The sequence below is a fragment of the Haemaphysalis longicornis genome, unplaced genomic scaffold (genome assembly GCF_048455015.1).
Source record: "Haemaphysalis longicornis isolate Haplotype H1 unplaced genomic scaffold, Haemaphysalis longicornis Haplotype H1 scaffold_1, whole genome shotgun sequence".
Taxonomy (NCBI): domain Eukaryota; kingdom Metazoa; phylum Arthropoda; class Arachnida; order Ixodida; family Ixodidae; genus Haemaphysalis; species Haemaphysalis longicornis.
The window spans coordinates 298,566,569-298,593,976 of NW_027526203.1; the positions used below are offsets into that span (position 1 = coordinate 298,566,569).

The 27,408-nt window shown below is 44.5% G+C and overlaps 1 protein-coding gene across 2 annotated transcripts; it reads left to right on the plus strand.

Annotated features, from left to right (window-relative positions):
- Positions 1 to 247: 247 nt before the first annotated feature.
- LOC144148927 (hypoxia-inducible factor 1-alpha inhibitor-like) lies at positions 248 to 27,408 on the plus strand. 2 transcript variants are annotated; one of them, XM_077680463.1, is made up of 7 exons: positions 248 to 492; positions 1,997 to 2,241; positions 7,421 to 7,569; positions 12,958 to 13,103; positions 19,246 to 19,416; positions 24,260 to 24,367; positions 27,141 to 27,408. In XM_077680463.1, exons 1-7 carry the CDS (start codon positions 364 to 366, stop codon positions 27,183 to 27,185), a joined length of 993 nt encoding a protein of 330 aa, XP_077536589.1. In that variant the 5' UTR covers positions 248 to 363; the 3' UTR covers positions 27,186 to 27,408. The 2 variants fall into 2 exon arrangements, with proteins under 2 accessions (XP_077536589.1, XP_077536587.1); XM_077680461.1 differs by lacking the exon at positions 248 to 492 and adding an exon at positions 610 to 754.

Sequence of the window (27,408 nt, forward strand, 5' to 3'; positions counted from 1 at the left end):
AATTCAATTTTAGGCAAAGAGTATCATACAAGTGCAAGTAATACCAGAGCAATAAAATGGAACTATCGATTCGACACGGTGATTAAAGGCCAAGGTTCGACAGGTTTGCCGTGTTATTCCGTCAAGGCTTCAAGCTGACCCGTGGCGGGAGCACGGCGAAATAAACAGCGCAAAGTCAAATCAAATCACCCTGCTTCACGTTCTGTGAAATGGTAGCATCAAAAGACGACAAATTCGAGATGTTCAATTTAACGAGCGCCACACTAGCCCACCTCACCGTCAAGGGCGAATCAGCTGGATGGGATGGCTGCGCGTGGCGAGAAAGCGTCACGCGTCAAGTAACAGTGGCTGTGGAAGAGCAAAATGGCGCAGCCCTCGCGATCACGGGCTGGCTCCCCTGAAATGGAATTCAATGACTATGGAATCCCGCTGGAAATCGTGCCGCGCTTGAGCTGTACCGACCCCGAAGCAGACAGATTAATCGCCAATATGGTGAGTTTTTTGCGCTTAGAAAGTTCTAGTTTCAAAGTAAACGAGCACTTGCAAGGATTTCCTGCGCTTGCGACATCTTGGAGCAACTGCTACGTGCAAGAAGCCTTCGGCAATGTGTTCACCCCAACCGCCTTATCTTTGCGTCAGTCTGGAAACATTTTTGTCTCTTAATCCGTACTCAGCGTTGCGCGCGTTTCAAACTTCTGCGTGTGTTCTGTGTGATGTACGTACGGGAATCTCTCCTGCCTTCCTTCTACAGCAGGTAAAACACGTGAGCACGTTTGCTTATCGAAAAGCAGTTTGCGTTCACTAGTTTATTCGAACTGTGCGCCGAAACCGGAGGCATCCAGCACATGCAGGGATCGAGCTATCAACGCCTTTGTCGACCTTGCGTGTGCTCGGCGCCTGCGTGCGGCTGTAAGCGCGACGTCGTAGTGCCGCCGCGTTTACTACCGGCGCGCCTGCACGCGTGACCGCTCACAAACACATCTAGCGGAAGTATCCGGCGGCACGTCAAAACCTACCGAAGGCGCGAATTTCGTAGCCGGTTATCGGGGGTACAGTTATCCGTGTTATGCATACGTGCAGATACTTTACCGTGCTTTATCCGTGGCCACGCCCCCTTCGCCCCCACCCCCGAATTCCTCGCTCCTCCTCTCGCAACACGTGGTTTTCACCCGAGCCCATGACTGCTTCGGCTCATCCTGGGTGTTTTAAAGACGATAGTCTTTTTTAGGCTACCTAAACCCGAAAATTTTGGTCTGTCTGTCTGTTCTTCGATTCAGCCACCCGGCCAGAAGGTGTAGGAATTCTGAGATGAGAAGTTTATATTGGAAAAATCTTTCCAAACCACTATATCTGGTAACACACTTCATATTTGTGAACATTGTTGACCAAAAATAAAACATTAGTCATATTTGAGGCATAACACCAGTACGTAACTTGAACTAGGCAGTGTTCTTTTAATTGAAAATAAATGTGCACTTGATATTTGCGAGAGAAAATTTTTCTAAAAACGCTTTGAAAACAATGTTCTGACCCAGAAATACGACAAGGGCTCACGCCGTCATTCCAAGACCAACAGTAACAAAAGCTTCTAGTTGATGATGCTCCAGAAGTTGTCATCAAACCTCAACTGTGGTAATGGTATAGGAAGCGAGACGGGTAGAGGAGAGCATGATAGGTGGGTGGGGGAGATTAGAAAGGCTTTATAATGCAGGGGCGGCAGAAGACTATCAGCTTTCGACAACATCTGCAACACAGGGAGCAGATGTGCAGCCAATTTTTTTTTTTCCTTCTTATCACCGTGTCAGATTCTGTAAACTACCTTGCAGGTAGCAGTGTAGCATTCAGAGTGATACGATAGTGCGTGCAAAGCATTGTTACTGCGCAGGCAAATGCTTTAATCAGGGTTATTTTACACTGCTACACTTTCTTTTGCCTTCCATGCCTTCAGTAGTCAGTTTATAAATTCTAATGCTGAATAATTATTTCAACCTGGTAGATGCCCGTCGTCCTGACCGACACAAACTTGGTTGCAACAGCACTTAAGTGGGACTTGGACTACCTCACTAAACACATGGGAACTGGTGACTGCACCGTGTACGAGTCCGATGCTGCTTTCTTCAAGTACTATGATGACGCCAAAGTCAGGGAGCACCGGCTCAAAAATTTTGCCCCTCCAACTCGGCGCCAGGAGATGAAAATCGGGCAATTTGCAGAACGATTGAGGAATGCTGGCGGCACCAAGTGAGCTACATTCCAAATATTTATTTGCTGGAATTCCGCAAAGTGAGTAGTACATGCCACAAACATTGCTGCTCCTATTATTGAATCATCAGTACTAAATGCGAATTTGTGTGCATCTGTTAACTGTGAATTTCAGGCTTGTCCCAAGGGACCTAGGTGAAATGTGCTGGCATGCTTAAAGGCAACGTGCTCTGCATGAAGTGTGAATGTGTTGCATCTGAAGCCGACAGTTGGTTTATTCTTGGTGACTGCTGTGTGCATAAACATTATTGCGGGTTAGGCTAACAAGTTAGTGTATTTGCTGTTTGCACGTCTGCTTACCAACTGAAGCATTACGAATAGTTATGTTTGTAAAGGTTCTTGCTGGGATAGGAAAGCTCTGTTTGGCACTTAACAGAGCTCCTCAAAGGTGACATCCAAAAAATAATAGTCGAAGAATATTTTTAAAGTTATATTTGTGATTATCTGCAGTAGGCCATCTTTGTGCTCATAATTATTGAAATTGTTAAGCGAAAGGATGGTATATTTAAAGGGCCTGATGAGCGGATGAAGTCAAATATTTTAAAAGTAGCATAATAGAAACAGTTGGCATCACACACTGTAGATCTGAAAGTCACTTTCAATGCATAACGTCCCTTATCGTAATGGAGGGTGGGCTGCTTTTCACGAGCACAGACTGTAAAGGGGGTATTGCTTTGAGTGCATATTAATTGTGTGTAGGTACGTATGTATGTATGTATGTGTTACATGTGTTATACATGCACACTACAATCACTATGTAAAACAGCTTGCATCATCATGGTACATGTTGTTCTCTTTTCAGATTAACGCACAGGGTGTTGTTGCACTGTTAAACACTTTAAAAATCTGTTCTGTCCAAGCTGCTTGCTCTTTCGTGTTTAAATCGTCTAGGAAGTTCACATTTTATGGTCTATTTTGTTTAAAAGGACCACGAAACAAAATGCAAGTTTGATTCATTTGAAAGATTGCAACATCAGAATAATAGTCATGCCAGTTTTAGTGCAGGTGTCAAATACTTAAGTTAAATAGTGAAAATAGGTGAAAGAGTGGCAACCTACCAGTTACTTTCCCGCACTTTCCCTATAACATTACAAGGACTAGTTTGTGTGATTGGCGGTTGCTGGTAAACACGACTGCAGCTAGTGGTGAAGAGTTGAGCGAGTTATCTAAGTCTAGTCTTTCAAATACAACAATCATGAATGTTGTCTTCCTGGTTCCCTGAACTCCAGGACTTTTAATGGCATTTACCTGTTTACATTGAAATTTATTCCGTACAATTTTCACTTAAGGGGAGCAGCTTCCACAGTGGCCACATTTCCACTGCTCGGAACAGCGACACCATCTGTTGGGCTAAAACAAAATGCTTTGCCTTGCCACAGTTCCAAGTATCTCGTTTTGTCACCGATAGAGGGTGCCAGTGTCACAGGAGGTGGTAAAATGGCAATTTCAAAGCTACTCCCTGAGGGAAAAAATTGCATGGAATAAATTTCCAGCAGGGACGTCCCGTCACCAATCCTTGTGGGAAGCAAAATAGACCATAAAATGTGAGCTTCAGCCAAAAGTTGCATGGAAACGCATGAGCAGTATGGAGGGAATGGAGTTTTTAAAAGTGTTTACTATAATGTTATGAGGCCTTGTACGCGTGCTCCCGCAGTCGTGCGCGTGTATGTATTCTATAGGGGCCATGCGTGATATTACTCCCTGTTATTTCCAGAGGGTAAATGAAAGTGAATTATTACCCATCTTCCAATTGCTGGCTTAAAGCATCAAAATTTTCACAAGGGGTGTGCCCAATAAATGCTACTGCATTTCAGTGGACGCTGAAAAGAATTGAAAATGTTCTCTACTCACGTTATCTGGATAACAATTAAAGAACGTAAGCAATGTTTAAAATGTTTTGTGTGACCTTGCTGGCATTTATGTATTACTTTTTTCTTAAGAGGTGCGTTAAAAACTGCACACATTTTTCCTTCACCGTCCTCGCCACCTAACTTTGCGGTATTGGCTGTGATGACATATCAGCAGTTCTGCAGGGTGGCAGGTAACAGACTGTTGGCACGTCATACAGATTGTGTCTGTGCAAAAACAAACTCGTCACTAAGGATGACATGGGTGAGCACAAAAACTGAGAAATCTGCAGCAGCGTCAGATCTTATCTCCAAGCTGTGTGACACACTGGCAGCAAGGCAGCTGCTGCGAAAGGTGTCTTTGTGTTTTTCATTTTCCCTGAAAATAACTAAGGCTCTAGGCTTTTGCTGCGCGATGACATAGACAGTGCAGCCAGATATAAACTGTGGGACAAATTTACCCTGTCTCTCTGTACCTGTTTTGCCTCATTTTGTTCAATCACTTCGTGACTCCTTTGTTGTTAAAAATAATTTTGCCTGGCTCCGAGGAAAAAATTTTCCCACTTGTACATCATGGCATCCTCATTGTCGTCATAATCACTGATGTGAGAAGCAGTACTGTGACTGGGATACCAATTCCACTTCGTATGGAAGGCAGTGGTGGCTCATCCCGCTATTTATGTTGATTGATTGGTTGTAGGGTTTAACGCGCCGACGCAACGCAGGCGATGAGGCACGCCGTAGTGGAGGTCTCCGGATTAATTTTGACCACCTGGGGATCTTTAGCGTGCGCCGAAATCTCGTACACACGGGCATTTTTGCTTTTCGCCTCCATCAGAAAAGCGGCCGCCGCGGCCGGGAATCGAACCCACGACCTCGTGCTCAGCAGCGCAACGCCTTAGCCACTGAGCCACCGCGGCGGGTCCGCTATTTATGTTAGTGGAGGAGGAGAGTAGTTTGAGTGTGTGTGTTTACATGTGTATGAATACACGCGTTCTTTGTCATCGTATTTTATGTTGTTACCCATTCCTTTGAAAAAGATATTGACTGTGAGCTTTTTCTTATTTCCAGACACCATTTGAATTCCAGGGCTTTCTTGTTACTTTTTTTTGTTTTCTTTTTTCTTTCTTTTCTCTACTTTTTTGTTTTCTTTTTTGCATGATGACTAGCGTGTCCTTTTCTTTTCCCTGGACAACAATGCAGTGACTTTCGGTACAACTGTGCTAGCAGAACTACCAATACTTTTTTAAAACACTGGTAGACAGGCCTTCAGCGTCCTCGGACAAATCAGGTTTTGAGCGTTAAAAAGTCCAGCTTACATTAATAAACTTTCATGTTCAACTGAGGAATGCAGTGCTTTCTGTGTGCCAAGTTGTGGCTCAACGACATGTATGTGCACAAAGTGTAGTTTACAAACCTCCAAGTTTGTTGTAAGTGCTTGAATGAGCACTAATGACAGGAAACAAGTTGCTCTAAGCAGCTGGAATAGCATGCTTAGTGTACGAGCAGCTGAACAGGAGGCAACAACTGTTTGATAAGTTACAAAATGACAAAAACTTGGTTGTCACGTTCTCTCCCCTCCCCACCCCCCTTAAAAGAAGAATTAGCAGTAAGAAAAACACTAATTGCACAGTTGATGGGTGAGGGGTTAGACATTATGCCTATCGAATTTAGTCATTTTCCTGTTGCATAGAAGATAGGCTGCAACAACAACCCATCGAAGGTGAGCTGTTTCAAGCTGGCATAGTCTGAAATATAAAGTGCAAATGTACAAACATGTAGAAGACAAATATACACTAATGTTATAGTAGGTGCCAGGGTGAACGCTTATTAAGTGCAATGGTAGGTTGGGTTGTAACAGCCCTGGTGCACGGTATGTTTAAGCACTCGCTGAGGCACTGTTGAAAAAAAAAAAAAAAATACTGGCAATTCCCTGGCAGTTTCGGGTTGAACCGTCACCATGTGCAAAAAACTGCCCCTACCAGTGAGAAATCCCCCAGACAGACAGTTGGCAACCCTGCCTGCTCCTGCTACAAATTTTCCGCTTCACAATTAGTGACATCACAAATATTCATGGTACGTCTGCAAAGCTTATTGACAGCCTCAAAAAAAAAGACAAAATTTCGTTGGCAAGATTGTGAATCTGGGGAAAATGTACCTGGCAGGCTTCGGGCTGCTTTTATGTTTGACTAATTTAGGAGCACTGTTGTAGTTGAAATTTCTGGCGACCTTTTTTTATTTTGCAAAAAAAAAAAAAGAGAGAAAGAACTTCCTGCTTTTCCTTGTTTCTAAGCATGGAAAATGGCTTTTGTAGTTAAGGGCTCTGTGTTAAGGTAGCTGTAAGAGGTATAGTTCCTGTGTTAAGACAAAAATTTAATATTTAGTTTGCTCTAAGTGTCTTTTCCCCTAAAGGTAACTCGTGAAAAAGGTATTGGTGGTTTTTTATTCATTTTTATTGCATTTTTGTTTTTACCTGGTTGGTTACACAAGAGCCTGCGGCTGCCAGGAAACAAATTATCAATTTTTCAGTGCCGAGTAACCTTATGTGGCAGTTGTAGCGTTAGTATAGTTGTTCAAGTGTGAGCCAGCAGCTTTCACCAGTACCCGCCACGGTCGCGGGTTCGATTCCCGGCCGCGGCGGCTGCTTTTCTGATGGAGGCGAAAAGCAAAAACGCCCGTGTGTACGAGATTTCGGCGCACGTTAAAGATCCCCAGGTGGTCAAAATTAACCCGGAGCCCTCCACTACGGCGCGCCTCATCGCCTGCGTTGCGTCGGCGCGTTAAACCCCACAATCAATCAATCAGCTTTCACCAGTGTCTTAGGCGCACACTCACCCTCAAGTGAACAGTGTGAAGCTGGCCGTGTGAACCTATATATCGCCACATAAACTGGGGCGGAATTTTGAGTTGTGTCAATTTTAAAAATATCCATCTTGCGTCCATGTCAGTCGTGACGCAGTTGCACTTGTGAGGCCTCTGACCAATGTGCACAGAAACCGATGCCCCGCCTTGGTTGGGCTCACTTGAAATGGACACTTTGAAACGGACATGAAATGGGCAAAACTAGAGAATTCCGCCCCTGGTTGTCAGAAGTTGCTTTCTACGTGGTACAACCTGGTCTGCAAAATTCACAATATTGAGATGTGCAGTGCATGTTCCGATTCTCTGGTGTATTCTTTGTCAGGTTGCAGCTGCGCTGTGACTGGTCCATAGAAGTTCCGTTTCTTGCAGTTTTGCAGGCCCTAGTCATCTGTGAAGGTGCCAATAGCATGTGTCATGTGTGCTACATTTGCAGTGTCCTTGTTTTGTAGGTACTACCTGCAGCAGTCTCTGAACGAAACGGTGGGGCGGAACATTGTGATGGACTTTCTCAACTTCAACTGGGAGTGGGTCACCCGACAGCAGAGGCAGAACTGCTGGGGACCCCTTACGTCGAACCTGCTCCTTGTTGCGACTGAGGGTAAGACCTGAAGTGAACTTGCATATTGCACCATTCCTGCGAAAACCTGTTACCGCTCTGTGCATGCAGTTTGCCAATGCCAAACCACTGACTGCCATTGGTCGTACCAGTCTAATGGCCAAGGCTGGAAAAATCTGATGTGAAGTGAATAGTGTGTAAGCAAGCAGTGGTACAATGTCTGGAGCTCGTAATAATGTTGTTATATCAGTAGCATCATGCCGTAATGCCTTGCATCTTTTTGGATCTGCAGCCATGGCCAGCTGATCTGTAACAAAACTGAGCTGCTTATTTTTAAGGTCACACGGATATCTATTGTTTAAAAGTACCTAAGAGCACTTGAAATTGCTTTTAACTGAATTCATTCAAGACTCTAATAATGGATACGCTTATGTTTACTGATTTGTTGCTTTTTGAATGATGTTCTTCCATCTTGTGGGCTAACTGTGCTCAGTCTGTCCGAGCTGCTCAGTGCATTGCCTCTGACCTGAGCTGTGTCCCAGCAGTTCCATCTTTGAGGCTATGCACTGATGGGAAAAAGCGTTCTCACATGACATTTTAAGTGTAGAGAATTTACGCTGTACTGCAGTGGGCTTCTTCACTGTTGGGGTGCATGGCTCCTATTTTTCAGATCAGAAAAGATGGTAGGAATCCGGCCAGGCTTCCTGTATGGCAGACGAGCGCACTATCGAATGAGTCATTTCACACTTGTGTTCAGCGCATTAGGACAAAGGCAGATAGGCGAATCCAGAAGAAGGTTAACAGCCAACAACAAAAGAGCTAGAGTCGGCCATCAGCGTTGAATGTTGTAGCCTCGGGCGACAGGCTTATGCTTCAACAACGAAAGAGCTAGAGTCAGCCATCAGCGTTGAATGTTGTAGCCTCGGGCGACAGGCTTATGCTTCACTGACTCACTTGTGTACCTCGTTCAGGGAGCAGCATACAGTGAAAGGAAGAAACACACAAAAATGTCAAGGAAATGGTGTGAATTGAACCCATTTGTCATGGATGCAATTTTTATGGCCTGATCACTGGGCCACAAGGGTATAGTATACAGGGTGTCCCAGCTATCATGTGCCAAGATTTTGAAAAAGAGCAATGGCATTATTCAAAGAAAACCTAGCGGATAATGTTTCCAGTACGGTAGAGTAGCAGCCAGTAATTTTTGTTAATTAGCTTTAGTTAATTAATTGTAATTGAATTCTAACTTGAGAAGTGCTATTTTAATCATTAAAGTGCCAATGAAGCACTTGTAGGTACCCACGAGAAGCATCTAACTGCAGTATTTTCAGCGACGAACTAATTGCATAGTAATTTATTCTGACTGATAAATAAACTTCGCGAAATACGAAAAATGCCACATGATGGGGCTCCCACTCGTATCATAAAGCAGTGCCCTTGAACAGGCTTCCTCTGAGTTAGCCAGAATGAAATAAAAAGAAAGAAAGAAGAAATTGTGACTGAGTTTGTGCCTTATCTGCCAAACGCTCCCAAGAAACTTGCTGTTGCTGCTCCTTCCATGCATGCTATTATGAAAGGTGATGCACTGCCTCTTCGGGCGTGTGACAGACAAAGCAGTTGCTTTCAATCAGCGTATTTGAGGGTGCTGCTTTGTGATGTGAGTGGGAGCACCGTCACATGATATTTTTCATACTTCGCGGGATTTCTTTACCAGTCAGAATAAACGAGTACGCAAGTAGTTCATCGCTGAAAATACCGCAGTTAGATGCCTCTCATGGGTACCAACAAGTGCCTCATCGACACTTTAATTATTAGGACAGTACTTCTTGAGTTAGATAATTACAATTATTTAAATCTCATTAACGAAAAAATTAGTGGTCACTACTCCACTGTACTGGAGACATTATGCACTAAGTTTTCTTTGAGTAACGCCATTGCTTTGCTCTTTTTTTAAAATCTTGGTGCACGATAGCTGGGACACCCTGTATAGATCTGGAACACTTGAAAGCAGCCACATGGCTAGTTTGGCCACTGTGACTAACCTGGGCAAAATTGTTTTACACGAGCATCTGATGGATGTCTTGAGAGACTAAGGATGGCTTTCATACAAAAAATAAATTATACAAAAATTGAGTTCTTTTTTTTTTAAGGCGAATAACAAATGTAGAGAAAATTTAGGACTTGCAGTACAGTCAGCATTAGTACCCAATTCATCGCGGTGCAAATAAATGCATCCACAATCCACTGTTGTGTGTTTCATGTACGAGTAATGTGCTGCAAGGTTTCGGTGAAAGTTTAGGAATGCACTAAACTGTGATTAGTTGTTCATGATTGTCCACAGCACAAAAAGTGAATGCAGACTTTTTAGCACAGTGCATGTTTTATGTATGTCTAGAAGGCCTCGTATCCTGTAAGTCCAATTCTGCAAGAGCCCTACAAAATGCCACTTTCACTGCAACGTTCACGTAACGGGATGCCTTCATGTGCATGCATCCTCAGTGGAGTTGACCCCGTGTATGAACACCCGCCGTGATGGTTCCATGGTTAAGGCGTCGTGTTATGAGTACTAAGTTGCAGATTCCATTCCTGTTTGCTGTGGCTGTGTTTCTCAATCAGGTTAGAAACAAAGTTGCCACATGTCTAAGATCCCCCGGTGGTATAAATTAAAGGGACCCTGCAACACTCTTTGAGCAGTACAAGTAAACCTGTGCAACGTTTAGATTACACTGCCAGGAATACCTGAGCCAAATATTACACGTGCACGTGAAGCGGTGAGCGCGCAAATCGATGTGAAAGACGCGGAAAAACAAACCGCTCTCTCTTCAGTTGTCCTCATTATGCATGGCCTAAGGGACGTCACATAGGCCATGGCTGCCCGATCGGCTGTCACTGGTCAACTTCGCGGCTAGATTCTCCCATTTCCGTCGTCGTCATCGCTGTGTACGAACCTCTTCTATGCCTGAACCTGTAGGCACAGTTTTGCCGTTTATTTTGTGTTTTGAGTGCGCGCGGAGTTTGAGTGATGAGCTCAATACTTCCCTTTCAACGGGACCACTCGACTACAAACGTTTATTGCTTCAAAAACGCTCTACCAGCCCGAGCGCGCACTTGCGAGCAGGTACCCATGCCTGCTTTTTTGTGGCACCAGACCGGAAATAGGCCCCTCCGCGTTGCGGAGAAAAGGAGAAAACTACCCGGCATGTGATATATCGAAGGCCGCCGAAGAGAACACCGCGAGCCGTCCCCCTCTCCGGGAGAGAGCGCGCAGCTTTCGTCGCGTTGACCGCGGTCGAGTTGAGAGGGAACGATTATGCGCGATTTCTCATCGCGCGTAGTTTCGTTAATTGTGAACGGATTTTCATAATTCTTGCGGGAGGCGATTTCTGGGACAATAGACTTTATCCCAAAATACAGTACTAGTAGTTGATGGCAAGTGTTGCAGGGTCCCTTTAATCTGTAGTCCTCCATTATGGCACACCTTATAGACTATTTGTAGCTTTGACTCATAGACACTTAGTTGAAACTCCGAATCACTGCTATAAATGTTGTTCATTTTGTTCACATTTAGTATTTTTCTTTTTTTTTGTTCTTTGATGTGCTTTCTTTTCAAGGGACAGATAAACGATTTTTGTGGAGCATACACTCTTTATCCCAATTGATTGATTGATTGATTGATTGATTGATTGATTGATTGATTGATTGATTGATTGATTGATTGATTGATTGGTTATTGTAGTGTTTAACGCGCCAATGCAACGCAGGCGATGAGGCGCGCCGTAGTGGAAGACTCCGGCTTAATTTTGACCACCTGGGGATCTTTAACGTGCGCCGTCTATCCCAAATGAAAGGGTATCGCTTAAAACACCTTTAACCGAAACGGTTTTACTAATAGAGGCCTGAACATTTGAAAGCGAAATTTTTAGATCTACCAGCCGTACATATACTGCCAAAATAAATGCTGGCAAACGTGACAGCGAGTCGTGCGGCAACATACTTTTCACCGTACATGAGATGAAAAGAGGTATTTGAAAACTTGTGCCCAGCTAGAACAATAATAAAATGCAGTCTTTTCTATTCCTTTATATGGTTTTTGAATCACACATTGAAATCGACACAGTTATCATACGTACAATAGTGTCATGTTTGTCATGTCATGGTGCTACCTTTCAGACTTCTGAAAGTTTAGTGCCAAATTAAAATTATTCCCACCAATTAATTTAGGACATCCGTGTGGCTATCCTATTATATAAAAGCTGGCTTTCGTATCAGCTAGAGGACATGGACTTTGCAAAAATAGGTTGTCTGTCCTTTTCAGGAGTAAAAACATGTATAGATATCTAAAAAAATGGCACAGCAATTTTTGTCCGTTTAATTTCAAGCTTCGTAGCTCATTTAGTAATAATATGATACATTGCAGCATGTTTTTGTTTTCTCACTTGTCTCGAATTTTCATACGCACAGGGGTATTCTGCACTATGCCTCAGAGAACTGTTTTTGTGGACATTCTCATCTAAGTGTTGCACTGCTCACTCCTGCCAGTGGCATTTCAGAGGTCAGCAGTACCTTGAAAATAAATTAATAAAACTTCGAGAGAAAACTTTGAGAGCTGCTCCTTGTCCCATGCTCCACGTTTTGGTGTTTTGTGCTGCTTTTTGTTTATCTAGACAGTATCACCGGTCACTCTTTGGGGCTGCATGTTTTCATATACATTTTGCTATGACCTTAATTGCACAATGTATAATTTTCACGTCCTGTGTTAAGTGATCTTTCTCTTTTTTTTTTCACTGTGCCTAGTTAATCATGTGTAGTTGACATCACAGCAGCTTAATAACTTAGTGGCAGAAAACAAATCATTTTGCCCTTGTTCACCTACTTAAACAAGTCTTTGCATGCAGTTTTTGTTTCTCAGTCATTTATGCATTTGGTCCTATGCATTAGGGCCTTTTTATAATGACCTTTGTCATGCTGCGCACCATGCATGGTTTACCCATATACGTTCACAGTTTCTTAAGGTGTCACCAACGCTATTTGATAGTACGATTTGATGACTTCACTGAAGGTTATCTGCAACTGATATTAAGTGCCCTTTTAGGACAGCAGTAGAGGAATTTCCAGACAGCTGTTTTTTTATTTTGTTATTACCTATTATTCTGGCAAAGTCTGGTATACCTGACATATCAATCCGAAATTCAACCATCAGACTGCAAAGACTCAAATGAATATTCTTCCACACTAAAAGACATGTAGCACGAATGGTTGCATCTATTGTCATGTGGGGTCTTCTCGTATGCAATTGGTGTGCCCAGTTCATGGCATTTTTTGTCTTGCAATGTATTTTCGAGGGGACCTTGTGGGTGTGTCTGCCTCTGCCGTAAGTGACGCAGGTTGTGCGTGGTTTGGATGCTCCAACGACTCTTGTTATCCCCGTAGGCAACATCACGCCTGTGCACTATGACGAACAGCAGAACTTCTTTGCCCAAATCCGGGGCCACAAAAGGTTTTTGCTGTTTTCCCCTGACCAGTACAAATGCCTCTACCCACATCCCGTGTGGCATCCGCACGACCGGCAGAGCCAGGTGAGGGCAGCTCTGGCGCCTCCTGGCTGATTACCATGGGCTCTGGGGAAAAGGGAAGGGGGGACAGGGGTACAAAGCCCATTCTGAATAGTAAATTCGCGCAGGCATGAGCTGGAGGACATTTGAGCAAAATATTGTTTTGTCATGAATAGTAGAAAGCTCACAAAAACAGTGCAAAAAGTGCCGCACTGTTTCTGCATATATTTTGAAGCCTCGCCACCCCTTGTGTGGCTTTTGTGCACCATCACTGTCTTTACATGTCCTGAAACAAAATTCTGTGTTGCTGTTTACTTTTTGCATAAACTTCTGGTGACACGCAAGAATTATATTCGTATTGTTGTACTCTGCATGTACATCGATACTTTTTGTGAGTGTGGCTTGCAGCATGCCTTTTGGCTATCCTGTTTATGTTTGTCCTTTTTCTACTCTGATGTACCTTATCGCAACATATGCACACCTTGTGGAAAGGCTGCTGTGTCTGCAGACAGATTCTTTGCCCTGTCACAGCTGCATATGCCCAAATATCTCACTGAGCAGTACATGTACAGCGTTTGGCAAAATGGTGAAACTCGCTCTCCATTGCCTTGTGCTTCTCCTTTGAGTACAAAAGGACTGAATCACAGAGTTACAAAACATGAACTGTTACTTGCAGCTGTTTTCATTGTCTATCAGCGTGCTCGCAACACATTTCAGGAGCTTGAAAGAGGAACTTGAAACATTCTACTGATAGATACATTGATTGCGACAGCTTAATCTAACTGAATTGGATCATATGGCTAATAACTTCCTTCCTTCCTTTATGCTTAAGTCACCCGTGTTTCCCTAATAAACTTTCAGTTGCTAGACAGAGCCTGTGTTGTGGCCACTCTTCTTGTCTTGCATTTCATTTGTGCTGTCTATCATGAACTCAAACTGTGCTGTGCGGGGCCCTGTGTGCTTCATAGTGTCAACAGGGGTTGCTTCAGAACCCCTTTAATTGAGCTTGTGGTCGATTTGTAACCTCATTGCATGTTTACTTGAAAAAGGAAAATAAAAAAAGCAACAAGTTGCAGCTTTGCTATGAAATTATGGGCATAATTTTTTATACAGTCAAACCTTGATGTAATGAACTTCAGTGTAACGAAACCTCCAATGTAACAAACTATGTAATTTTCTTTAACTTCAAGTGTATGCACACCATGTATTTTCACCCTCTGTGTAACGAAGTCTCGTTTGCAGAAATTTCAATGTAACGAAGTTTCATGAACTAGGCACAAAATTTTGGTTGTAGAAGTCGATTTCGGGAGATGCAAGCACCGAAACAGGGTCTTGATAAAATGCGAACGGTGACTCGGGCCGCCCAATGCTGCATCCCAATGCTGCAATGCTGCAGCCATGGAGTACGTGAGCGAGCTCCTTTCCTACAAGCTCCTTGCCTAAAAGCTCCTTGCCTAAAAGTGTGTCTGGCGCCGCCGCCGTATGCCGCCGCCGCCGTATGCTGCCGCCGCCGTATGCTGCCGCTTTGCCCTTTGTTCGAGTTCGCTCATGCTTGCTGGGTTCCATCGTTCCGGCAAGTGCTCGTCAAAGCATTTGTGGGTCTTTATGAGCCTTGCGCGTGCGTTGTGCGCAAGGCTCACAAGCCTTACGCGTGCCGGCGTCCGCGATTGCGCGCTGGCAGCGGCTTCTGCCTTCGTCAAAAAGCGATTCGCGCCGCGCGCAGCAGTAAGAGGAGCCAGACGACATTTGCCAATGGGGAGGCGCGCAACGTATGGTGGGAGCTTCGAAGCGCTCGGGGATGCGGGCTGGCCCCACCAGAGACGAGTAGGCGTACCACCGCGGAGGATATTAGGGGCAAAACCCCTTAGGGGCTCAGGCTGTCGGCGTCTCATGTCGTCGTAACTGTCTCATGTAGTCACGTACTAAAACACCGGGACACTCGTTCATGCCTCGCGCTACAACGTAACACATGTTAAAAAAACACTGGGACACTCGTTTACGTTTCGCGCTAGAACGCTTCGTGCTTCAAAGACACCAAACTTTTGCAGCAAAGCTGTATACCTCTACCCCTCAACGGTTTCATCTCCGTTGGCAAAAACGCCAAGGTGCCCAAGAATACATTTATACACTGCATGCTTCGCCCCTCCCCAGGTTTCACGTTAGTGGAGATGGATCGGGATTTTGCACACGTACCGTATTTTCCGGTGTATAAGTTGCGGTTTCTTTCTGAAATTTTCATTGGTGCGTCTTATCTACCGATGCGACTTATGTATGGAATGAATCCGGTTTTCGGCGGCCGCGCGTGGCCAGCGCATGTTAAGAGACACAGCTCTATGGCCTGAATTAATTCGAAGCCCACGGCTACGGCATTTCTCATAGCCCATATGTCACTTTGGGGCATTAAACCAAAGAATTTGCAGCTTTTTTTACATTGATAATGGCCTGCGACCATCCTCCATGCCTGTGACAACCGCGCGCCACTTGCTGCCATGCGCAGTAACTACAGTTCATAATAAATTGAAAGTAACATCAAACTGGGCTGCAAAAACAAAATGCAGCTTATGAATTATTACAGAGAGTTACTCTGAAGGAGGGAAACGTGCTGCTCATTTTTAAAATGATAGCTTGCTGATGTTTCGATTTTTGGGTCGCTTCCGTTCGCGTCACTTCCGTCCGCCACGACACCTTTATTGCGCTGATTTACAACAGCACGCAAGAGACGCGCGACATTTGGAGAGGTGGCCAATGGGTCTCCAAATCTTGGGACTCCATTTCTACAAAAACAGTTGTAGCCGGGTTCCTAAAGGCCGGAGTTATCCGGTCCGCGAGTGGTGACGAGGTTGGCGAAGTAGACATCACTGAGTCGGAGGACGACAGCGATGCGCCGGCGGAACTCCCACTTGAAGTTGCTGAATTATTTGTTAGCGAGTCAGAGTAAGACTTCGATGGTTTTGCCTAAACGCCGTCTGTAAGTACATACCATCTGTGTGTATCAATAAACCATTTGAGAAGTTAGTTCTGTCTAGACTTTGGATGGTCCTCCTTATCGGGGGATGCTTTCATAGGCGGCGGCGGCCGCAACCATGTACTTTCGCCGCACTTTTTAACGATCTGATTCACTGAGTTTACCTAATTAACAAGTGCATCTTATACACCCGTGAGACTTATATACGTTTCGTTTCGCTAAAACTGTCATTTTGAAGGGGGTGCGACTTATACAAAGGTGCGACTTATAGACTGGAAAATACGGTATTTGCCCATGGAGATAGAACGTCCTAGTGTGCGGCGTTGGAAAACAAGTGTCCTGGTGTGCTCTTTTTGTTTCAATCTGCCTTGCTTCTTTTGGTTACCTTGGCTGTCTTTGATTCTTCACTGTTCTTTTCATATTTCATCATTAGCCTTCCAGTCTTCTTTAACCACTGCATGTCCATGCTTTTCATGTATATGCCCCTAAAAACTTTAGCTGCATTCATCAAGTGCTCTCAACCTCCCCTCAAAACATATGTTACTCTCAGCTTCTCGAACTTCAAACGACATCCAGCCCATATCTCCCTGCACTGCTCCGTTAGTTGCTTAACCATGCGCCCCCTCAGGCCAAACAGCCTACAGTTCTCTAGTTCAATGGGGTCCTGAAATGAGGACGCCACTCTGCTAATTTATTGCTCATGAAGACGTTCATCCTCTCTCTCTCACTCCACTAGAAAATGGGCTACTGAAACTCGGTGGAGCAAAAGTTGTTGGTGTTGTTCCTGTGTCCCATATCACGAGAGGGATTGGCCAAGAATCGGGAGCTTCGAGGCGCTGATGCGCCCGCTTCCAAAAATTCACAAAATTGTGAGTGGCAAACGTAAAATTGCGTACGTAAAGACGTAACTCGAGCCGTTAAGCGGAGAAACGAAAGCAAGGAAAGGAGTTTGATTGATTGATTTTGGGGTTTAAAGCGCCGAAGCCACACCTAGACTGTGAGGTGCACCGTAGTGGATGGGTCCGGATTAATTTTGACCTCCAGGGGATCTTTAACGTGCGCTGAAATCTCGACTCACGGGCGTTTTCGTTTTCCGCCTCCATCAGAAAAGCAGCCACCGCGACCGGGATCGATCCCACGTCTTTGGTCTCACCAGAGGGAAGAAAGAGATGCAAACACAGCGTAGTAGAGAAACCGCTCGAAGTAATTTGCGTCGGAAGATGAAGAAACGAATGCGAAGAAAGATACGCAAATACGATGTAGCAGTAAAGTAGTTGCTAATAAGTAACGCCAGGCTTTCGCCTCCATCAAAGGACGTAAGCAGGCTTAATTAAGTGCCTCGAGGATTTTGTTTTTTTTGTGGTTTTTCGTTTCAATCATTCCTTACGAACTGGAAAGGTACCGATCGTCTACAGCCCACAATTAAAACTATTAAGTGTTTTAGCTTCGCCAATTACGCATCTTTGTGCCGATAAAAGGCAGTACATTTTTTGGTTGCGCACTTAAAAATTTTTATCGTCTGGGCAGAGTAGAAGTGCAAAAAGGGTAAGGTGATGACTCGTACTTACCACTTACCACGTGGAAATATATGCCAGAACATCCATGGGTAACGCAAGTGACGCGCACTGATTAGCGCTGTTTGCGAGCGAGGTATGCACCTCTGGAAGCCGAGTTGAGCAGACACCATTACGTTGGGCAATGGATGATCACCGCAGTCACATTTGCTTGTTCACAAAATAGGCTTGAGTTAGGTGTTTCACAAGCTTGCTAAATTAATTTTTGTAACAACTCTGATGTAGAAGTTTTCTTGCTATATAATATTGTTCTACTGAAAAATAAGCACCTTACTTGCATCACTGGACTTTCGGAACGCAAGTCATTTCAGACCGTAAGTAGCGACCAAAATTTTATGCCTGACACGACGAAACGCGGGTTGCTGCAAGGCCGGTGATGCCGCGAAGCGCGCAGTTAGCGTGGTACGCGTGCATTGTTATCTCACTGTTTTACGGTGATGCGTAAGTGGTGAGGTGATACATGTGTTGGTGCTTTTCTCCTTACCTGTGCACAACTAAGCGATTATAAGGTCATCTAGGCTGTTCATTATTGAATGGGGTAGATTTTCGTCCCGTGTGAAAAAGGAGCTACTTTTCTTTTACAAAATTTACGCTTCTTCCCAAGCGTACATTTTGTAGCTCCCGCAGCCCAGTTTTTTTGATGGGTGCTTTCTTAAGCAGTGTGTATGACGTTTTACAGTGCACTTTTCGCCCACATTATCAGTTTTTTTCCCCCCCATGAACAACTTCGTTTGCCCCTCGTGTTGCGTTTCAGCGAGCGGTTAGAAGCACTCGCTGGAGCTACCTGCATCGTGTGGGTGGTCTCTGCGGCTGCCTCAGCATGCCTGTGGCTCGTGAGGCGCGTTTCTGCACACATAAAACGCCCTATGCGGTTCACACTGATGCCCGCAAAGACAATTAAGCTCCGACAAACAGGAACAGTGCACCGGCCCTGTATGCGCGCCACATTTTCGTTTGGAGGAACCGCATCACGCAGTTAACACTTCATCTTAACCGTGAATTTCAATGTAGCAAAATTTTAATGTAACGAAGTAAATTATGAGTTTTACCGACTTCGTTACGTCGAGGTTCAACTGTAGCTGCAAATTTATTCGAACCCTCCAGCTACCTTAAACAAGGTTTCCCATTGGAAAAAAAAAAATACACTTGCAATTTAACCACTGCTCCTTAAATCATCTTCACATCAGCGATCAAGGGTGCGAAACTAGCTAGCAATGCACTTGAGGCTTTTGTGTTTAATGAGAGCGGGCCTTGGTCGAAAGGGAAGGGGGCTAGGGTGTTAATCAAGCCTATAAAACCACCCTTGTTTTGTTTTTATGTGCAGCCTTTTCACCTGTTGCTTTTGTTCAGAATTCTGGGCTAGTTTTCTTTGCCTAACCTCAATTTTGTCAAAAGATCTTGTCGATTTGATGCTTTAAATTTGCTTTTTTATGCTGCGCATATTTTAGTTTGCATAGCTTTTTACTTGCTGCTGTGCCGCAGTGGCCAAAACTTTTTTCTGCTGTTGAGCACGAGTCTGTGGCTACTGAGGAGCTGTGGGTGCACAACCCGATGGTGCCCATTCATCCCTGGCTCTTTTAATTGCCGTTCGCTGCGCAGTACAGCAGCTGGTCGTGTTGCTTTCTAGGTGGACCTCGCAGAGCCGGATTTGGGCCGCTTTCCCTTGGCCGCACAGCTCAAAGGGTGGGAGGCTATTGTCGGTCCTGGGGATGTGCTCTACCTCCCAATGTACTGGTGGCACCAGGTTGAGTCGGCACCCCACAGTGGCTACACAGTCTCCATCAACTTCTGGTACAAGGTAAACTGCACATCACACCTTTTGCTTTTTCTTGTAGTTTAATCTGCTTCTGCTTTAGTTTGTGAGGGCCTGTGACGAGCTGCATAAAGTAGAGGTGTGCAAGTATGTATTCAAATACTGTGTGTTGTGAACAGCATTCGATATTCAGTTGAATGCACAGTGAGTTTTTATACTTTTTGAATATTTTTCCTCCCCATTTGAAAATTACAAATGAGACATAAAAGTTGGCTTTACTGCAAAACACATCCACTATTTATTTTTAATCTGGCTCCACTGCTGTGCATGCATTTTTTGGGACGGGGGGTTGGCTTTTCCGCATAGCGCTACAGCTGTGCACAAAGGCATAACACAAGCCAACCTTGCACAGAACAGGCATGCTGTAACCATGGCTAATGTTAGCTAAAGTAAAATGCCACTTTCACGTAAAATTTAAGAACAGAAATTAGATAATTTTTGTCAATAGTGGGCTGAGTCGGTCACCAAAAGTTACTTTCTGTCATTTAACCCCGCAGCAAGATACCTGGTCACACCAGCCATTCGCTCTTTCCAGCAATGTGGCGAGGCAATAATCGGCCCGTCCGACATTGGCAGCTCCTGTACAGCCTTGTAGGTTCAAGATTGGAATGGCAGCCGCAAGTGTGGTCCCCCACAGTGTAATAATTGAGAAATGTAGGCTAACCAGGCCTCAATGATGGCCACGATGATTCCTCACAACTCCTAAATTATGGAATTTTTTGTAATTAATATTGCGAATTTGTCAGTTCTAGATTAGGTGGCAGCCAGGTGTGGACAAAATACAAAATATGCGCATCCTTTTAGAACCACCCTTATGTAGTCAGTGCTTACAAAACTTGCAAAATCTTGCAGAAGTTACTGCACACTGCTGGGGTACCTCGTTGGGGGCGGAGCAGTGTTGGGGGAACTTGCATTCGTTCGTGTCATTTTCTCAAGTTTCTTTGTTCTCCCACTGGCTACTTTGCCATCTTCTCTTCTTAGCCTTTTATTTGAAATTGTTGTAGCTTTTTTATCACGTACTAGTGCAAGGACACACAAGTGTGTAAAATCCTTACTGCCCAAATTTTTTGCAAATGGTTTTGTGTAGAGCAGGGGTTCTCAAGCATGTTGGTCCCAGGGAACCCTGCTAAGTTCCGTTAAGTGCCAAGGAACACCCCCCCCCCCCCCCGCCAGTTTTCATTCCGTTCATGCTACATTAACGTGCAATAAATTCAAAAGCAAGCAAGGGTATCGTTTTTTGTTCCCGTCGACTTCACGCGAATGCGTACGCTAGCGGCACCTATCTCCAAACAGGAGAAATGCGCATGGGGGTAATATAAGGCCGAGATTCAAGTGCAATAGTTTAACTACGTGGCCCGTTTTCCGAGTCTGGCTGGCTACAAGCTGCTGGCGAGATTTATTGCGCAGCTCGCGCGTTTCTGTTATGCACCGAGATGTGCTTACTGACACTCGGGCGTGAGTAATGGAGGATCCTTAGATCGATCGCACCTCAAGTTCACCATAAAAAACTTTGCGACTGTGGAACCAGGGAAAATTTATCAGTGGCTCGCGGAACCCTAAGGAGGGGCCTGCGGAACCCCAAGGTTCCGCGGAACCCACTTTGAGAAACCATGGTGTAGAGGCTTAATACATTTTTAGAGATGTTCGTACAGTAAAACCTCATGACAAGAGACACTCAGGGGGCCTGGGAAACATGTCTTTTGTGACCAAGGTCTCTTGTATACGATGTTGCTAACTTGGTAAACTTTGGAAAACCAACCAAACTGTTTTCATTCCTATGTCTTATAACCAAGTGTCTCTTGTAACGAGGGTCTGCTGCATTTCAAAAAAATTTGATTCATTTCACATTAAAAAAAAAACTGAGTGGAGTCTTTTAACTATTGATGTTCACATTGCAGCCAGCTGATGCTTGTGGTCATGTGATGTGCATTTCATCATGTCTTGTCTCGGTAGCCATTCTACTGCTACCACCGCATTCACGGTTGCACGAACATAGTGCTGATTTCAAAACGTTGACGTCCCAACTTTGCATTTCCATTTCCTCCAGCTACATGCTTTGTGTATTATGAAATTGCAATGATGATTCATTGTGTGACACTCTCTAATACCCCTGTCACACGACGCTTTCAGTCCGGATTGAAGTGAAGCGCAATTGACTTTTCAAGCACTTCGACGCACCGCCGCTGCTACCGCTGCTACATGACACGTTTCAATCGAGAGTATTGCTGCTTTCGTCTGATCGTGCTTGGGGAACCAGGATTGATTTCGAGCAAGATCGGGCTCAATTGCGATTGAAACTACCGTGTAGCAGCGCCTGATCCGGATTGAGCTCAATCCAGATCGACTCAGTCTCAATTGAAAGTGCCCGTGTGACAGGGGTATTATTATTTTTTACCTTGTTGACTTTAGTTTGGTGTCTTTTTGCCAACTGCTCTCTAAAATTTGCCACCATTATTTTACAACATACTGACCACAAGTTTTGTGCCAAAAACACTTTGGCATTGTCAAAATTAAAAAAGGGGAGGGGGGGGGGTCTGGCCTTGGCTGACCACAGGTGCCTTAGAAAGAAACATGGCACAGAAATAGTGGAATTGTGATAACTTGAACTGCGGGCCAAAACAGCTGGTTCAACCTCGTTTGTTTTCTAGTCAGTCCCTAGTACAAGTTTTGCTTTGATACGTAATTTATTTTATGTAGTTTAAAGTGAGCTGCATAAAGCAAGGCACTGACCAAGCAAAGGCAATATGTGGACAACCTGTGTGCTATTATTAACTGAGCAGCTTTTGCAATTTGCATTTGAGCACTTCCTGCTGAATTTATTCTTTTGCCCCTTTTTAAAGTAAGCAAGAAACCAATAGAGACTGCATTTCTGCCTCCATAATAAAAGAGCACTGTTACTAAGACTTCCCTCTTTCTTATATGGGCTTGTTTCTAAGCCTTGCATTCATATTGGTGTACAAGTGAGGTGTTCCTAGTGTTTGCTTCATTTCCCCCTTGAGCATGTGTAAGGGAGGAATTTTGCAAGGCTCTTGCAGAAGTGGTTTCTTGCTTTTGTGACATCCCTCAGATTTTAGCTTTTACAGAAACACCACAGAAGTGTTAGAAGTTCCTCATTAGAGTTAGTTTGTGCAAGCAGCCGATAGGAGAGTACTATGGTACTATGTATTGTATAGTCTGCTTGTGGTCATTTGCGTGCAGTTGGTGCAGTTTAAACCCGAGTTTACTGTACCTAGCCTTACTATCATTCTTGATTTTTACACACAGTTTTTCACTTTTCTATCATAAGCCACTGAGGTGAATGTGTTTATGAATGCGTTTATTCAGAAATAACTTTGGCTGTCGAACCCAACTGTGCGGGATTCTTTAAAAAAAAAAAAGGGTGGGCACAGCAAGTTAAGACACACAGGTACCTTGACTTGAATGGCAGTAAAAAAAAAAAAGAAAACCCAAAGCATAACCAACTTTATTAGCAAACCCAAATAAATAATAAAAAAATATATTTATTTGTGTGTCATACGTGGTCACTTGCATGCCACTCCGTTTGCGTGGCCGCACACTCAGACATGTATGCTACCGTAGCTTATATGCCAATGTCTAGCCAGGTAATGGATACCGCTGACCTCCTGAGGCAATTTTCTGGTCCTGGGAGAGAGTGGAGAAGGATTTTCTTTACAAACCGCACAGGAGGATGAACTTCTCTGTTACAGAACAAATTTCACCCACCACGGTGGCTCAGTGGCTGCTGAGCCCAAGTGCAGGTTCGATCCCAATTGCGTTGGCTGCATTTCTGATGGAGGTGAAAGGCTAGAAGTGCCTGTGTGTCGAGATTTTGGCGCACATTAAAAGTCCCCGGGTGGTCAAAATCAATTCGGAGCCTTCCACTACGGCGCGCCTCATACCCAGGTGTAGCGTCGGTGCGTTTAACCTCACAATCAACGAAATTAATTTCTTGCTTACTTGAGGTGTTCAAATGCTTGTCGGTTTTCCGAAATTACAGAATTTATTAATTTAATGCAGTGGATGGGAACCGCAAAATTTTCAAGTTTCAGGTTTGTAAAAGGTGGCAAATCATTTGCTGATTAGACAGACTGCATGCCTTTTACAGAGGGTACCAGTTAATTTACCTGTTATTGGTCATATGAAATAAAACTAACATGCAAATTTTTTTAATTGTTAAACTGAGAGGTGTAGTAACAAGAGGACATTGTATAGTGCCTCAAAAAACCCTTGTTCAAGTGACTTCCTGCGACAGTAACTTTGTATATGTTGCTTTATTGGTGCTTATGCACACTTCTGTGGCCAAAGCCAGTAGTTATGACTTGTCTGCATATTTCACATCTTTAAGGAGGCTTTCTGTGATTGGCTGGTGACTGAAGTGCAGCCAATTACTACCCAATTTTTCCTGAATTGTTCTCCAGGTCAAAAATCACCCCACCCCCTCATTACCGGAAATAAGGTGGCCCTGGAAAATGAAAAAAAAAAAAAAAAAGAGAAAACCTTGGAAAAATACTTACATACTGTAATGATGGGGGTATCTGTCACGCTGCAAAGGAATAAAGTTAACGTGTCGGCATGCAACTCAGATGTGGTTTCACTGGTAATTTAATGCATTAATTTTGTAGCCAGTCCCACTGCAAAATCCCACCAAAAAACGGCAAGCAGCACAACGAAAACATCTTCAGATAGCATTACATTCAAAATAATTGTTGGATTATTTCATTCTCATACCTAGCTTTCTTGAGTCATATGTATAAAAAAATAGAAAGCAGGGTGCAAGGCATTTAATTTCGTGGTCTTTTCTATTTCTTCTTTTTTTTTTTTTTTGTAGACTGGCCCAGCAGACAAAATTATCTACCCCTTGGTCGGTCATCAGAAGATGGCTATCATGCGAAACATTGAAAAGATGCTGATTGAAGCGCTCAAGGATGTCGATGAGGTTGGTATCTGGCTGGCATGAAACCACTGCACCAGTTTGCCTTCAGTTTTCGTCTATGCATGCATGGAAATGATGCGTCCACTATCCTAAAATGTTAACATCTGACATAACATTGTGCGTTCAACATTAACAGATACAGTTGGAAGTTCGCCAGGGATACAGTTGGCTACAGTTGGAAGTTCGCCAGGGCCCGCACGATGATGTGCCAGGAACATAGTTTAGCGTAGCTGCTCTCTGCTATAGTACAGTGGTGTCGACATGCGATTAGATTGACTCTCTTTCAAATAAATTCAAGCTTCTGCTTTTTTAGACCTTAAATTTACAGAATATTTTCATCTAAAATGAGTGCGCACATATTCCGTTCAGCTCAGAACAAAATAAAAATTGTTACCATAAAATGTAGATGGTTGGCACGAACACGCATCCATGGTCTTGTGCTGAGGATACTGGTGCCAGCGTCGGAGCAATTGTGCTCCAACGTCGAAATAATGTGCAAATGTCATGCTAATCAGGGATGTAGCCAGAGGGGGGAGCTTGGGGGTTCAACCCCCCCCCCCCCTCCTAATTCCAGGCAGCGCATAAGCGAGTGCTGGTGTTACTTTTGGCGAAAATTCTCCCTGTAACCCATAACCCCCCCTCCCCCGAAAAAACAAAAAAAACAAACTGACTCTCAAAAAAAGATGATGCCGGATAGCGGTGGCTCTCAAAAAGTTTGCATGCCGGTGAAGTGCGCGTTAGTCCTCTCTACCCTGGCCATGGATGGCAGCAGACGAATGGTTTCGGCATTTTGTGTTCATGTTCACTCACACATTCTTCTCTAGTTCGACTGGGAGGGAAGAGAGAACAGTGTAGTGAAAGAACTCCAAAGCAAAGCAATGCGAAACACATGACATGAAGCCAAATCGCGTCATGTTCCACATTGACGTACCATTTTGAAAGTTGTCTCGGGAAGTTTGCCACTTGTGATATTATTGATGCAAAGTCGGTTGCGAAACGATAAAACTAGAACGGGGAGCAAGTGGGCTGGTTGGTGCATGTTTAAAAATGTAAGAAACAGCGCTAAAGGACAGGACGTAGATTAGACGACTAACACGCGGCGCCGCGCGTTTGTCGTCTAATCTACGTCCTGTCCTTTAGCGCTGTTTCTTACATTGATAAAACTAGCATGCATGACCAGTCAAGACAAGAGGCGACACAGGTCTCGGGAAAATGGAATCCAGACATTTGTGGCAGAATGCAAACCCCGAAACAATTAGGGGGAAAGAAAAAAGACAAAATGAAACATTTCGCACGAAAAAAAGAGAACTAAAGGCTTGTGTTACTGTCCCCGCAAAAGTATTTGAACATTCGAAGTGTTACGATATGAGGAAAAGGAATGGCCTCACATTGTTTGGTTTTGGTTGGAGGGGTGACATCAGACACAGACGTGTTAGTTGCATAGGGAGACCGGCCAAGGCGTCGTCGTACACCGGTTGGTTATTGTACACCGGTTGCATCCTGTGTCTCCACGTGAGGGCGCAAGAGCACTGTAGTGCGGGTGCCATCTATGGGCAGGAGCAGCGGGCGACCCGGCGCAGTAGCACGGGTGCCGGCACGGCACTTCAGGAACTGATGCCAGGCGCTTTAGCACAAACAAATGGACCGTTCGAAGACACGGTGGCCTTCGAGGAGTGGGTGCGTGGATCAGGCTGCCTGGCACAAAACTCGGGTGCCAGAAGGTGCAGCGGGAACAGGCCGCCCGTCTGACGACGTGGCGGCCCCCAAGAAGAAGACATAACAAAGCTCAGGCGCCTGCAGTTGGGTCAGGAATGAGTGGGCCATCACTATGGCGTAGGCCCCCGGTGTGCCGGCAGGAGGTGTAAAACGGGAGCCTATTCATAAATGGGGGCTTTCGCTGGTCGAGGGATCAGTCGCAGAGCAACCTGAGCCCTGGCCAGTTTAGTTTCTCTCACCTCTTTTTTTTTTTTTTTTTGGTGCGTACCTGCATATGGGTGATTGTCATTTAACATATATTGTGCACCTGCTTCTTCATCTTCATCAAACTTCATTGCTACTCCCGTGTTTTCTGGTAGCTCATTGCACTGTTGCACTTACCACCTAAGTGAAGCATCACAGCTGTTTTGGTGCCTTAATCGTGACGGCTTTGTCCTTCTGTCTCCGATAGAAAAGGACACACGATGTGTGTATTGTGACTGTCATACCACTGCAGCCGACATTTGGTGGCCACTTTTACTAGTGGCACAGATGAAAATTTGTAGCACAATTTTTACCCACATCTCCAGTTTTTTTCCTGTGCATGTAACAGCCTGGGAAGTGGTAATGGGCTTGTGCTGCTGAGCCCAAGGATGTGGGTTCGATTCCCACCCACCATGATGCAGGTGGGAATTGCGTAAACAGCCATGACGCGGCGGCCGTCATGGCGTGGTCTGCGGCGGAGGTTTTTTAAACGCTTCTGACTGATTAACGAGGCGTTTCACGGGGCTACCACTTGTGCCCCATATGATTTCGGGGTACCTACTACGCATTAAAAATAAATTTGGTCGAGCTGAAATTTGAGTGCAGTTGGCCTTTAAGGGGTTGACCAATCAAAGCTCTGTCATTTTCTTGCAAGATACCAACCCATTACTTCTTACACCTCTACATTGATTGGTTTAGTGTATTTATAAATTAAGAACTTCATTGTAAGAAAAAATTTTTTTTTAAGCAGGCACCAAGTACATGTGTATGTGTAAGTGATAATGGCATACAGAGTGCATGTGTTTCTTTTTTGCAGGTTGGCCCATTACTAAGAGCTATGGTTCTGGGAAGGTACACTTGAGATTACATGTGCAGCAAAAACTTCTCTTCTCCTACAAGACAAAGTCTTATCCTTGCCTCCCAACAGGGCATACTTGTCTTCTCGCAGTGTGTGTCTTTTGCCCTGCGAATGTGGATAGGAGCTAGCCTAACTTATTTCTACCCTGTTGAGTGCTTCTGCTGTACGGTGGAATATTTTTTTGCTCAGGCCAAGGTGAATAAATGGTTTAACCATTTGTTATCAA

What these genes read in the sequence shown, in the direction of transcription:
- LOC144148927 (XM_077680463.1), top strand. Translation starts at nt 364, where the DNA reads ATGGCGCAGCCCTCGCGATCACGGGCTGGCTCCCCTGAAATGGAATTC. An exon ending in AGGAATGCTGGCGGCACCAA is followed by an intron (nt 2,242 to 7,420) that starts GTGAGCTACATT and finishes CTTGTTTTGTAG; the next exon opens with GTACTACCTGCAGCAGTCTC. An exon ending in CGCACGACCGGCAGAGCCAG is followed by an intron (nt 13,104 to 19,245) that starts GTGAGGGCAGCT and finishes GTTGCTTTCTAG; the next exon opens with GTGGACCTCGCAGAGCCGGA.